At 36.6% G+C, this 13,813-nt stretch overlaps 1 protein-coding gene across 2 annotated transcripts; it reads left to right on the forward strand.

Annotated features, from left to right (window-relative positions):
- The first annotated feature begins 7,155 nt into the window (after positions 1-7,155).
- On the forward strand, positions 7,156-13,226 carry LOC121263141 (rac-like GTP-binding protein RHO1). 2 transcript variants are annotated; one of them, XM_041165949.1, is made up of 8 exons: positions 7,156-7,276; positions 7,409-7,635; positions 10,943-11,030; positions 11,122-11,231; positions 11,359-11,422; positions 12,557-12,621; positions 12,707-12,772; positions 12,866-13,226. In XM_041165949.1, the coding sequence occupies exons 2-8, from the start codon at positions 7,537-7,539 to the stop codon at positions 12,962-12,964; spliced, it is 591 nt and encodes a 196-aa protein (XP_041021883.1). In that variant the 5' UTR covers positions 7,156-7,276; positions 7,409-7,536; the 3' UTR covers positions 12,965-13,226. The 2 variants fall into 2 exon arrangements, with proteins under 2 accessions (XP_041021883.1, XP_041021882.1); XM_041165948.1 differs by having other exon boundaries at positions 7,164-7,635.
- The last annotated feature ends 587 nt before the right edge of the window (positions 13,227-13,813 follow it).

Raw genomic sequence — 13,813 nt, forward strand, 5'->3', positions numbered from 1 at the left:
TTGGCCTCCTATATAAAGATTGGCCTAGGAGGCCAAAGCAATCCAATGACTTGAATATAATTTTAAGTCTTTTATAAATTATGTATATCTATATACAATATATTTATTTAATATATATAAATAATTTTTTTTTAATGTGGGGCGGGGGCAGGGCGGGGCCCCGTTGGGGTCATCCCCCCCCCGCCCCCGCTATGCCCTCTCTATGAGGGGCGGGGGACCCCGCCCCCGCATGGGCGGAGCGGGTTAGCCCGCCCGCCCATGCGGGGGCGGGGCGGAAGCCGGGCGGGGCCCGCCCCGCTGCCCACCCTTATTCCAGTGAGGATACCGAGACCTTTGTGTGGTTATTCGAGACATGGTTGCAATGCACGGATGATATTGCTCCGAAGGCTATTATCACTGATCAAGATAGAGCGATGAAAAATGCAATCGTAATTTTTTTTCCAAAAACCCGACATAGATTTTGTCTTTGGCATATACTAAAGAAAGTCTCCGAGAAGCTTGGCTTATATGGTTCGTACAAAACTGAGATGAAAAATACATTGATGAAATGTGTATATGATACAAGATGAGTTCGAGAAATGTTGGGATCAGTTGATTAACACTTACAACTTGCATGAGAATGCGTGGTTGCAAAGCCTATATGTTGAGCGTGACCATTGGGTACCGACATTTCTGAATGAGTGTTTTTTGACTGGAATGAGTACAATGCAGCGAAGCAAGGGCATGAATGCATTTTTTGATGGTTATGTTCATTCTAGGACAAACTTGAAGGAGTTTGTAGATCAATTTGATAACGCGTTGAAAAAAAGATTGAAAATGAAAATCTTGCGGACTTCCAATCATTTAATGTCACAATCTGCATATCTAGATCTCCGATTGAAAAGAGGTTTCAAGAGTTGTATACGAATGCTAAATTTAAGGAAGTTCAGCAGCAAATCAACGGCATCATTGACTTGAATCCAAAGTTACATAAAAGTGATGGTGCAGTAAAAACATATATGGTAGATGATGAAGTTTGTTTGGAAGAGTTCACTAAGTTGGTTACCCATTTTGTGGACTTTAGTGAGGAAGATACAGTTACAAAGTGCTTTTGTGGATTAATTGAGATGAGGGGGATATTGTGTCGGCATATTTTGGTCATATTCAGGTGTAACGATATTAAATTTTTGCCAGAAATGTATATTTTAGATTGATGGAGGAAGGATATTAAAAGACGATACACATTAATCCACCGCAGCTACGAAGGAGGGGAACAACTGGCAGATTCTAATAGATATTCAAGTCTTTTAAATATATGTTATCAGGTGATTACTCACACAGCGGGTTCGAGAGAGCATACTAAGGATGCGAGAACTAAGTTATATGCAATGATTGATTTGTATCGTGCTAATCAAGAACCCCCATCGATGACTCAAATTGGTTCCAATGTTGATAGTACGGCAAAGGATACTACGATCGGTGGTTCTAGCCTCTAGGGAAGTATGCAGTCCACGTGTTGTGCGAGACAAAGACATACCTCCATCTCTAAAGAGAGCATCCATGATGGAGATAGACATACGGAAAGCTAAAACAAAGACGAAGAAAGCACCAGCAAATGGGAAGCGTAAAGAGGTGATGATATTTTAATATCCGCTTTTTATTTATATTTTGTTGACGAAGAAAATGATTTAATGTAATTTTGTTTGTTAAATAATTAGTAGCGGGATGAAGGAGATACCCAAGTTGTGGATAGAGGAGATACACCTGTCGTGGAAGTATGTATGAATTTATTTGGCCATTTTGAGATGGTATATTAATAAGTTTATATTTATTACTAATTTCTATTATTTGGCTATATATTTATGTTTGATTTCCAGCAGGCTGTTCTAGAAAGAGAAAGCGTGGCTATAGACGTTACTAGAACCCAACCCCGAGAAATAGTGATGCAGAGTCAAGAAAGCGTAAGTGGTTCATAACTTTTTTTTCGAGTTTAATACTAATATATATTACCTAAATAATATATTTTGTTGTTTATTCTTTATAGATGCAATTTGGATTAGATGAATCACAACCATTGCAATGATGGGTTCCCAGTTAAACTTTTTTGTGTATTGAATGTATTGCAATGGTTCTTTTCTTTATTGAATGTATTTGAGGGAGGGACATTGTTGTGAAGTTGGATTGGATAAACTTTGTGTATTTGATAGACTTCGTTGTAATGATTGGGTTGGATAAATTTGTTGTGGATTGGATATATTTTGTGTATCTGAGGGACTTCGTTGTAATGATTGAGTTGTATAAATTTGTTGTGGATTGAATATATTTTGTGTATTTGAGGGACTTTATTGTGGATTGGATTGGTTAAATATTTGTGATGGGGCATGTGGAAGGCTTCATGCGATTTGCTTCTTTAATATAGCACTAGTGCTGCTTGGTTACTTTGAATAACTCTGATGCTTTAATATAGTACTGTGATTATTAAACTACTTTGAATAACTGTGAATAACTAGTGCTGTGATTATTCCTGCTCGACATGCATGCAAGCGGCAAGATTATTTCTGCTCAACGTTTCTGCAATTTTGGGTCATAATAGATGGATGAATTACTGCATAGGTACAAAGGCATCACTACTCAAAATTTCTTTACTCTATCTTGATCTGCAATTTTGGGTCATAATAGATCCCAGAAAATTGACTCAAAGCCAATTCTTAGAGTAGTGATGCCTATTGCCCAATACTAGAAAATTGCACTAATTAAGGAAACACACTTCCAACAAGAAGACAAACGAATGTACAAGTCCAATTCCAGAAATTGAAACTGAATCACAGGACTTTTCAGAAACTGAAATTCTAATAGATACAAATGTACAAGTCCAATACAAACTTAAAACATGTACAAGTCCAATACAAACTTAAAACAAATGTACAAGTTCAATACAAAGTTAAAATAAATGTACAAGTCCAATACCTAAACATAGAACTAACAACAATCCCAAATTACTTATATAACACTAGGTAAAATATATGTACAAATGCAAAACAGCAATAAATCTGAAGTATCGTGCCTACACGCCTTATTTTAGCTTATTGTGCATTAAGCACCACCTCCTTTTGCATAACTCTGTCGTTTTAATTGGATAGTACCATCGGCACTCTCTCGAGGCGGTCCACTATCTTACGCAGCTCAATCTCTCTCTTTTCAAGAAGCTCGAGTATCTTCTTGACCTCTTTTTCTTTCTTTAACAGTTCATTCATTATTTCTTCAACTTGTAGCTCAATCACTTCATTACCATCCAACCACTTGAAAAACTTATAGTATGGTAAGTCTGCTCATTTCATGCATATATTAGAAATGAATGAACTATACATCATATTAAATTAATATATATATAAAATGTTTTAGGTAACAAATAATGTAGTTATCTGGGTATTGTACTTTGAACACCCTAAGAAGGGTCGTCTAGGATTTTTTGCAGTAGTTGACCATTTCAATGTGGCTTCGAGCTCGTAGAAGCACAATGGTTTTCCCAAAGTACGTTTGGGAAAAGACGAAGAAGATATTGATGAAGATGATGATGACATTCTAAGATGAACCCCCATAAAATAATTGAATAACAGTTGAATAATGATGGAATAAAATTGAATAGCAGCAAGTTTTAATTAAGTATTTTAATTGTCCCTGCCCTAACATGAAAATATCATGCAACATGCAAGGCACATAATCATACACCTTGCATGTTGGGGTACATCATACAAGTGGGCTACATCATACAAGTGGGATACACCATCAGACATGTGTAACCATGTACACAATCAGCTCTTAGCAGTATTTAAATAAAGAATAGAATTCATGTGTAACCATATACATCATCAAGAAGATTAGCTAATGTAATTAGATAAAAAAAATCACTGATGGCTTTAGATAAAGAGTTACAAAACAACGATGACGATTTTACAATGGAATATCCCAAACAGTATATGCATTATACAAAGATCAAAACATCTAATAATGGTTGAACTGTTCGTTATATATTAATATACTTTTAAACTATCAAAATGTGACTATTTTTCGTTATACAAATGGCATGACCAGAAGACACTTTTATTTTGTAGGCTATTGTTCATTGGAATGTCAGTGGTCTCTTGCAGTTTTTTACAAAAATCAAAACATCCAATAATGGTTGAATTTTTGCATTTAATATCTTGTTATGATCATCACTAAATTGCAATATATATGCACGTTATATACATATCTATACATATATACAAATGTAAGGTACAAAGATAAATAAAAAAGCAAAAAATTCAAATTGCAAAATATATAAATAAACTAAATCAAAATCAAACAAAATCTCCAAATCAAGTAATCAATACTTAAAATCCCAAGTACAAATTTGATTCATAAAAGTAAAAGCAACAATTCAAAGAAAACCTGGGGGTTATCGAGTAGAGGGAGGACCGTGTCTCGTCACAGCCTCAGGGGTGAAGACGACGAGAATGGAGGTTCGGGGGAGAGGGAGGACGACGGGGATGGAGTTTTGCGGGGTCGTGGAGAAGAGAGAACGGTTTGCGAGTTCGTCGATCCAAAAAATAGGATTCGTTTGGGTTCGGGACCTCAAGGGTGAAGAGGACGAGTAGATTAAGGTTATGGTTCGTGCGAAACAGAGGGATGCAGGGGAAGGGGTTAGGGTTCGTGCGTGGGGGAAGAAGAGAGGGATGTGATGCGGGGAAATGGTAGATTAGGGTTAGGGTTTGTGCGAAACGGAGGGATGCGGGGGAAGGGGTTAGGGTTCGTGTGTGCGGGAAGAAGAGATGGATGTGATGCGGGGAAATGGTAGATTAGGGTTAGGGTTTGTATGAAACGGAGGGATGCGGGAGAAGGGGTTAGGGTTCGTGTGTGCGGGAAGAAGAGAGGGATGGGATGCGGGAGAAGGGTACCGAAGATTAGGGTTAGGGTTAGTCTTCGTGCAAAGGGATGTGGGGGAAGGGGTTAGGGTTCCTCCATGTGCGGGGGAAGGGATTATGGGGGGAATAAGAGAGGGATGAAATGCTGGAGAAGGAATTGGGGAGGGGGGGGGGGGGGGGGGAGAGAATCAAACTAAAACACTATATAACGTTGTTTAGTATTAATGCCATATAGGCGTCGAGACCGTAATAGAGATAAATCGCAGTTGCATTTAGCCTTTTCCTTTGGAGGGAGGTAGGGATGGCACGTAACAAGCCAGAGCACATGGAAGTGGTCCAGGTGTACGTACGTACTTGGCACTTCCCCATGTGCATCCTCAAATCCTAGGGCTGTCTGTGCATGGCATGATTGCACTCATCTTCGGCACGTCTCCATTTTCAGCACTGTGATATTCTAATACGACATTATTATTAAAATTAAGGAACATAAAAGTACTACAATAGGCTGCTAACCACGTTCGTCCGAGTCCAATGTTACTGTTAGCTATCATGCTCTCAACATTTATGTGTTTTTTTTTTTTTTAGCTGTTTATTACGTTTACATTTGTTGGTACGTAGTCATCATCCTTAATTTGCAAGTTTGAGATTACGGTAAAACTAAAAAGTGTTTTCTAATGTAAAAATGATGGTTATTTGATTTTTTAAAAATTATAATTATATTTTTAAAAGTTTAAAAATTGTAATTACTTAAAAGATATATGGATACTTTCGTCTATTGATAATATTTTTAAAATTCGAATTATTTCTAGAAAAAGTGAAAAAATTATACTTTTTTAATTTATTTGATATTAACAAATATTTTAATATATAAGACTCTACCAATCTAAATTTTTTAAAGATATTTTAATCACTTTTTAGAACTTATAACGCAAGTCAAACATGAGACACTTAAAAAATAATGATTAATTTCTCAACAGATGGATTTTCCTCATGCAATCGAGCAATAAAGATGCGCATTCGACACAGGAATATTAGAGAAAATAGTGAAAACCACGGAAATTTTATATACGAAATGAACATTATCTCAATTGGTCAAATATCCCTAGTCTTTGGAGAACCGATTCTCGTGGTCCAAATCAAGGTGCTAATTAAAAAAGGTATCAAAATCAATGACCCTTGATGCATCATGCTACTTCTTTCTTTTCCTTTCATAAATCATAATTCATAAGTTGTGGTTTTCTTAATTGGCCGAAATGAATTACCATGTAGAAAAAGATTATAAATGAATTACATAAAAAATTTCTATAACAAGAATATATGCTAATATGATAAGAAGAAGGGATGAAATTCAAGAAAGTTAAACTGAATTAAAATGATTTATACATTTTAGAGTGTACAAATTTTACACATTTTCATTTAAATAATTGAATAAATATGATAAAATTCACTATTTTTACACATTAATATGTGTATGCTTAAATAGAATTATAAAAATTAATTAATCACATATTAATATGTGATTTACGAAATGATAGGTAGAAATTTTTTTATTAGTAGACTTGACTTTTTTCTCCCTAAAAAAAGTATACAAGATTTTCACACCTAATTAATGAATGTAGATCGAAAGAGTTTTTCCATTAATATTAAAGTCCAAAAATTCATAGAAATAATAAAATGGAGAACTTTTTCATTAATTCTACCAAAAATAAAAATAGTAATAAAAAAGTTAGAAGGGAATATTTTTTTTAAAAGAAAAAAAAGAGGTTTTAATTTGAAAAATAATAAGATCCCGTTGGATGATCTCATTCATTTATTCCGTTCTATTTTTCTTCTTTGTTTTTTTTTATATAATGATTAAGAAAATATTATTTAATAATATTGTAAATTTTTTTTTTCAAAATATTTAAAATTTTGTTTTTTACATAATTTTTTTAATACTTTTAAATATTTAAAAAAATTTATAATATTATTAAATAATAATTTTTTAATCACTACATAAAAAAATCTTTAAATAAAGATAAAAAGAAACGGGATGATTGAACGGATTCCGACGGTATTATTGCCTTTTAGGTTTTGTTTGTTTTTAAAAAATATCTCATCTCATCTCATTTTACTTCATTATTATAATTTTTTAAAATTTTTACATAAAATAAAATAATTAATTTAATTTTTTAAATTTTAAAATAAAAATAATATTAAAAAATATATTTTAATAATATTAAATTTTTTCTTTTTATTTTAATATATTCTCGTCTTATCTCATCGAAACTAGCACTTAATTTTGATAAGCGGTATATGAATCACGATAAGGGGAACTGAAGCCTGTACTGGCAGAAGGTTGGGTGGGTTCATCGAGCGCTTAACAGCAATTGTTTTCCCGTCTCAAAGCTTGGGTCCCACCCTTTATCCCTTCCCTTTTTCTTTCTCCGAGCAATTAGGGCTTAAAGGCTACACCCTGAATTTCAATTTCAGTTTCCATTACATGAATTCTGAATCTTTGAGGGTTGGGTTTTTCTTCGAAACAGATGGAGTCTTGATGGTGATCTCTCTTCTGGAGCAGGAAGAACGACAAGACTGAGACTCGAGAGAGAGGGCCGGACATCATTGGAGTTTGACGAGTCAGTGGTGGAGATCCGGGGCTTCTCTTGTGGAAATGAGCGCTTCCAGGTTCATAAAGTGTGTCACCATCGGTGACGGCGCCGTCGGTAAAACCTGCATGCTGATATCGTACACCAGCAATACCTTCCCCACGGTGAGTCCCTGTTTCGTAATGTATGCTCTCACTCTGCTCCTTTCGTTTCTATTGTTGGGAAATTTTTCGATCTTTCTGTACGCCCATGTTCTTGGATGGTTCTTTCTAGGAGAAGTTAGATTCATTCCCAATTCTCCATTCCATTTTTGCTTAAAGAAGAAGGTAAAGAAAAAGAGAGAGGTTTCCTTTAAAATCGAGGGACATTTGTATCTGCTATTTTTTTGGACTCGGATGGACTTTTTCCTATGGGAGTTTACATCAGAAAGAACTTGACAACCTCATCCTTTTCCATACCTAAACCATGATTCAGGAATTCCTAGTTGAAAAACTGAATGTAACAATGATTAGCAGATTATCGTCTGCGCTTTGTACGGTGGCAAACTATCATTACTTATTGTAGTATGAATCAATAAACCGGACAATGTTTTTTTAATATTAGACTCCAGCAGTTACACTTACTTTTGTGTGCGATTCATACAGCTAGGCTTTTCCCTTGTCATGTCTATATGATGGTACTCTTTCCTTGATTATTCAAGACACTCTTTGCTGAGTGGCTCCACACTCTAGTAGATTAGATTTGTAGTTTCCTTATTTTGATTTTGTGGTAGATTTTTTTTTTTTATAAGTATGTGGTAGATTTTTTCTTTTTTTTGATAAGTAAAAATATATTAATATTAAGCGTAACCAAGTACACTGAGTGTATACAAGAGAGAACACCCAGCCCATAATAGAGATCCCCTAAGTGAATATCTCCCGAAAATGGAGAAATTAGAAACCTATCCAATATACACCAAGCCCTATTGGGAACACGCCTTCCCAAAGCAAAGCAAAGCAAGTCACTGTAACTACCCCAACCCTTTGTCTCTCACACAATTAATACTCCACCCAAATTATCCTATGAGGATTGAGAAAGGCTTTATGCCTTACCTCTAGTCCTCCCTCAACTTGTACTACCTCCCTTTGCGTCGTAGTTGATTGCCCAAGTAAGATGCTTTAACTCCCTGCTCTTCTTAAATCTTGATTTTGTTTCAAGCTAGTGACCTGTCTCAATTGCAGTGAACAATGTTGTGAATTGGTCATCAAATCCTCCACAAGTAACCCCACACACTACTGTATCTCATTAACCTTTTGCAAAACCCAATCCGATGATGATCCAACTATATTGTTTAATGGAGGAAGAGATAACAAGGGGGCAACATCTTCCCCAGACACAGTTCCCAATTGAACACTAGGTCCTAAACATTCATCCTCGCAATGCACCAACGACAAACCATATTCAAATCCCGTATCTCCTCAACAATTCTATTGGTTCTCTCCAATGGTAAGGTCATGGTCACCATTGGAGACTCTAGGTTGGCAGCAAGTCCCTTCACCTCTGGCGAGCCTTTATGTGCAACTTCGATAGACCCTACATCTCATTCAGATCTCGACGTTACACCATTTTCCTTCAACTTCGATGTGGGAGCCATAGTTTTTTCGAGGAGAACACTGACCAAGGGTGTAACACCTACTATCGGTCTTTCCTGTGTCACCTGTGGCGAAGGGCATTCCATTACGGATGTCTCTATGCCGATACCTGACCTAGAACCCACTTCAAATAACTCCGTTTTCCTTTTGACCCGCCACATTATCCTGGATTTGGTTATAGGGACAGGGCCGAATCCAATTTTCCGTTTTCCTTTATCTAAGTTTGAAGGATTTGGGTCTAACTTAGGCTTGTTTCTTACGCCCTTGTTGCCTCCAACTGAAATCAAGTCTATTTTCGTAGACAAGAAAGCGATCGTTGCCTTCAACTCGACAAGCTGGGTTTCCATCTCTTTTTATGTATTGTGTATCACGACAAGTTGGTTTTGAGCTTATGTGATCTGCAAACCACTTTCACAGTTCCCCTCATTCTGAGTCATCGAAGCATGACCCGTCTTCAGAGCTGTCGCATATGATCGCCTCGCCACCATGGTTGTGCCTGGGTCTTTTTGTTTCAACTCCAAGTTGATCTTCTCATGATTGGATGTCCACTTTCCATTAGCATGAAAGGAAAAAAAAATACCCACAGCTCTGCGTAATTCAACAGCAAAATTCTCCCAACCCAGACCTTCATACCCTTCAGGAATGACTACAACACTCTGCTAGCCGCCTCCACCATATTCGGTGACAGTTAGATACCTACCATGCTCGTGGAGCATCGTTGAGCCATGAATGCTCTGTTTCCTACGTGCAAATGTTTTGTGAAATCTGAATTTCTCCTCGCCTGTAATACTGCTTCCACCATAGCCACCAGCCATCCTATACCACTTCGACCCATAGCTACAGACCTCCAAACCCTTCTGCTCCTCTCCACAATTTTTAATGAGGACCTCTATGCTTCTAGTAAAAACTCAAACGCCTTTGATTCCACCCAAAAGTGCACCAACTGACCCATATTAAGTTCAAACCTTGAATTTCAGATGCAGGGGCTTCCCAAGCTAAAGGGCTTTCCAAGTTTCATTCCTGTTGAATGTTTATGCAAAGATACGAGCACAAGGTTCGGTGCAGATATGATCACAAGCTGTGAGAAGGACACGACTGAAGAGCTACGGAGCCCAGCTACGGATAGGGCTCACGGGACAGACAAATCTTGACGCTGGAGTACTCCCAGCAGACTTGCCAGAAGCCGGCGACTCTTTTTGTGTTAATTGCACGGCCAACAGAGCCGTTGGTAGTAAGCGCCACTACACACGGGCTCACTCTGAAAGACGACAGAGAGAGAAACTTGCAAAAGTCCAGGTCACTGGAGGGAGGACCGACGCCGGATGACCCTTAGCGAAGTCGTCGGGTCCCTTCGACCTTGTCTGTGACAGTGGTGAGGTGTCATACGCCGGCTAGGGTGGGTGAAGGGTGGTGGCGGGTTTGGGTGCCTTAGGGTTTTCTCTCTCCGTGCGTAGTCAAGTCCTGGCTGATTCACTAGCTTCTATATGTGGTAGAAAATACTTGTCACCAAACCCACTTTTTTGGTCTGGAAATAGTTAATTGGGTGTTTCATTTGTGAATAATTTTTGCTCTTAACATTATTCATTTCCAAATAGTGTTACACTGTGTGCTTTCTTTAAATGTGCTTCCGGTTAGAAGTTATGGATTATTATATCACAAATAGAGTCCATGTCATCATCTTAATTGGCATTATTCAGTTACATTAACCACTTTCCCGCCTCTACTCTTGTATATAAAAACGGAGTGCTCCTGCAAATTAATTTATTCAGTACAATCAGGTTCCCTTTTCTTCCAGTTTATCTGTTTAACTATCTTGTTTGTTCATTTCCATTGATAATAGGACTATGTGCCAACAGTTTTTGACAATTTCAGTGCTAACGTTGTTGTGGATGGAAGCACTGTTAACCTTGGGTTATGGGATACTGCTGGTAATTATACAACCATCCTTGTGAGATATCCTTGATCGTTACCATTTTATTCCATATTCACGAGGTTTTGAATTAATGAGGTTTTGGACAGGTCAGGAGGATTACAATAGGTTAAGACCCTTGAGCTATCGAGGTGCAGATGTCTTTATACTTGCTTTCTCCCTCATAAGCAAGGCCAGCTATGAAAATGTTGCTAAAAAGGTTTCAACTTCTTGAATCAACTTCTTCATTTTTGTATTTGTTCTAGAAATTCTATTCTTTCTATGTTGGATGTATGCATTTCTATGGGATGATAAATTCTATTCTCTTTTGATTTTTCCATTTTCAGTGGATTCCTGAACTAAGGCATTATGCACCTGGTGTTCCAATAATTCTTGTTGGAACAAAGCTCGGTAGGATTTATCTCATCTTTTCTTATTACCAACATTGATCTGTATACTGTTTTTCATCCAATTCATTGCATTTCATAATTGCTGTGGCTTTTTTGTATCAAATTTTAATGTAGATGGTCATCTTTGTTAGTAGGATGCTTATCTTCAAGACGCTGGGAAAACTTCTTCATTTCTGTTGCTTATTGATGTAGTGGTGGCAAGTGATGTTGCCATGGCACTTTTTTTTTTTTGGTGGTGGCTATGATATTAAATTTTGCATTTATTTGTTCAGCAAGTTCAATTGATCCCTCTTATGAACATTGGAAAACCCTGATTTGGTATCAAATTGAAGGTCTTTTGAAATTTAGGAACTTTGAGCTCTAGAAAATACTTGGGTCTTCTGGAGGGTACAAAAATAAAGGAGAAAGATGTCACATGGTTGGTCTGCCTTCAGTGACAGAGTGCTCACATATTAGGTATGGATATGGATGCTGGTGTGGTCGAGAGAATTGAACTTGGAGTTATGACTTTTGAAAGTGAGTAGTGGAAAAAAAATGCGGAGGGAGGTGAGAGGTTATTTCTGCTAAGGAGAAAAGTGTACAGAAGATATGGAGCGCAAGATTCCAGCAAACAAGGTTGGGGCATTGGGTATAGGATATAGATTGTAGAGATTTTGAGCCAAAGACACTTGTATTATGTGGACAAATTTACAAGCATTGATGCTTCATTTCATATCGCTGGACAATATTAAGGGTAACTTAATGTTGTTTGTAAATGATAGATAATATATCTTTGTAATTAAGAAAGTGAGCAATCGAATGGCGTGGCTATGCATGCTCATACTGGTGTGGAAGATATTCATTTTGCTGAGAACTCCCAAGAACTTTATGAACTTTTTAAGTGATACAACACTTAAGGGGTGCTGGTTAATTTCCCTAATTCCCCTTGCTCTTAATGTCACTCTATATTGTGTAAACTTGACTCTTGCAAATGACTCTCTGATTTATGTTTTCCTGTCGGTTCTTTTATTTTTGATTAGTAAGTTCCCTTGTCAATTTGTAATCTGGAGTTTTTCTTTCTGGCCGCTTTTGAATTTTCTTGACCTTATTCATAAAAGATGAACTTGTTTTTATTATTAGTTCCATTTGTCTGCAGATCTTCGGGATGATAAGCAGTTCTTTATTGACCATCCTGGTGCAGTGCCTATTACAACAGATCAGGTAAAGTTTATCACCCCTTATTTTTCTGTTTTAGTTGGTCAATGATATTCTCAACATATGGTTTGACTTTCATTTCTTGCTAAAGGGAGAAGAGCTTAGGAAACTGATTGGAGCTCCTGCCTACATTGAGTGTAGTTCAAAAACACAGCAGGTATGTTTTCTTCATTTATACTTTTTTTTTTTAGCAGAAAATTTGTTGATATCCCGTGGTATTGATTGGACTTATTTCACCTTGTAATTGCAGAATGTTAAGGCAGTTTTTGATGCAGCCATTAAAGTCGTGCTCCAGCCGCCTAAGCAAAAGAAGAAGAGAAAGGTACAAAAGGCTTGCTCCATATTGTGATCCGGGAGCGATTCTATTAAACATTGGAGACAATGACCCGCCAGCCTCTTACTTACAGTGTAACTGTCTTGTCTGTGTCTGTGTCTGTATGTCGACGGTATCTTTCAGATTCTATGTCCTCTGGAAGGAAGCAGCAAGCTGGTTGTGTATAGTCTTGACTCACATGCTAGGGATCTGTGTGAATGTGAAAGCATGAGATTAGTAGTTTCTGGCTTTATCTGTTAACATGACCTGTAACTGATTACAAGCATTACTTGTTGGCCCATTACAAGTGGTGTTTATTTTTTTTATTCTCTGTACTGCAGAGGTTGGATGCTTTAAATGCTTTTTTATCATGTTGACAGATGTCAATACACAAACGTGGTCCTTGAGTTGGCTGTGCACGGCCTTTTAATGGATTGATTATATGGAAAATGCCATAAACTACACCATTTTATCGATTTTCGAATATTGCATGTCTAATAACATTTGAATCAATCATTGTTAAAAAAGATAAAAGACCTAGTTGTCAACCCTTCAAATTATGAAGCTTACAGAGCGGACCAGTCATGATTAATGATTTATTACTAATAAATAAAATTGTAAGGAGTTAGTTTGATTTCAAGTTTAGAGTAATGTTAGATATAATTTTAGGTGTATAAGTTTAGTACACTCATTTTGAAAATAAATGGAGTTCATTATTAATAAAATATATATATATTTTTTATGTAGATTTTAAATTTATCAATTTTTTTTTTTTTCAAAATGAGTGTGCATAATTTGTACAAAATTATTAAACCCTTTAAGCATTTAAAAAAAAATCACAATTTTATTAAAAAAAATTCGATACAAAATACGTGTTCAAAATTT

The sequence above is a fragment of the Juglans microcarpa x Juglans regia genome, chromosome 4S (assembly GCF_004785595.1).
Source record: "Juglans microcarpa x Juglans regia isolate MS1-56 chromosome 4S, Jm3101_v1.0, whole genome shotgun sequence".
Lineage (NCBI taxonomy): Eukaryota > Viridiplantae > Streptophyta > Magnoliopsida > Fagales > Juglandaceae > Juglans > Juglans microcarpa x Juglans regia.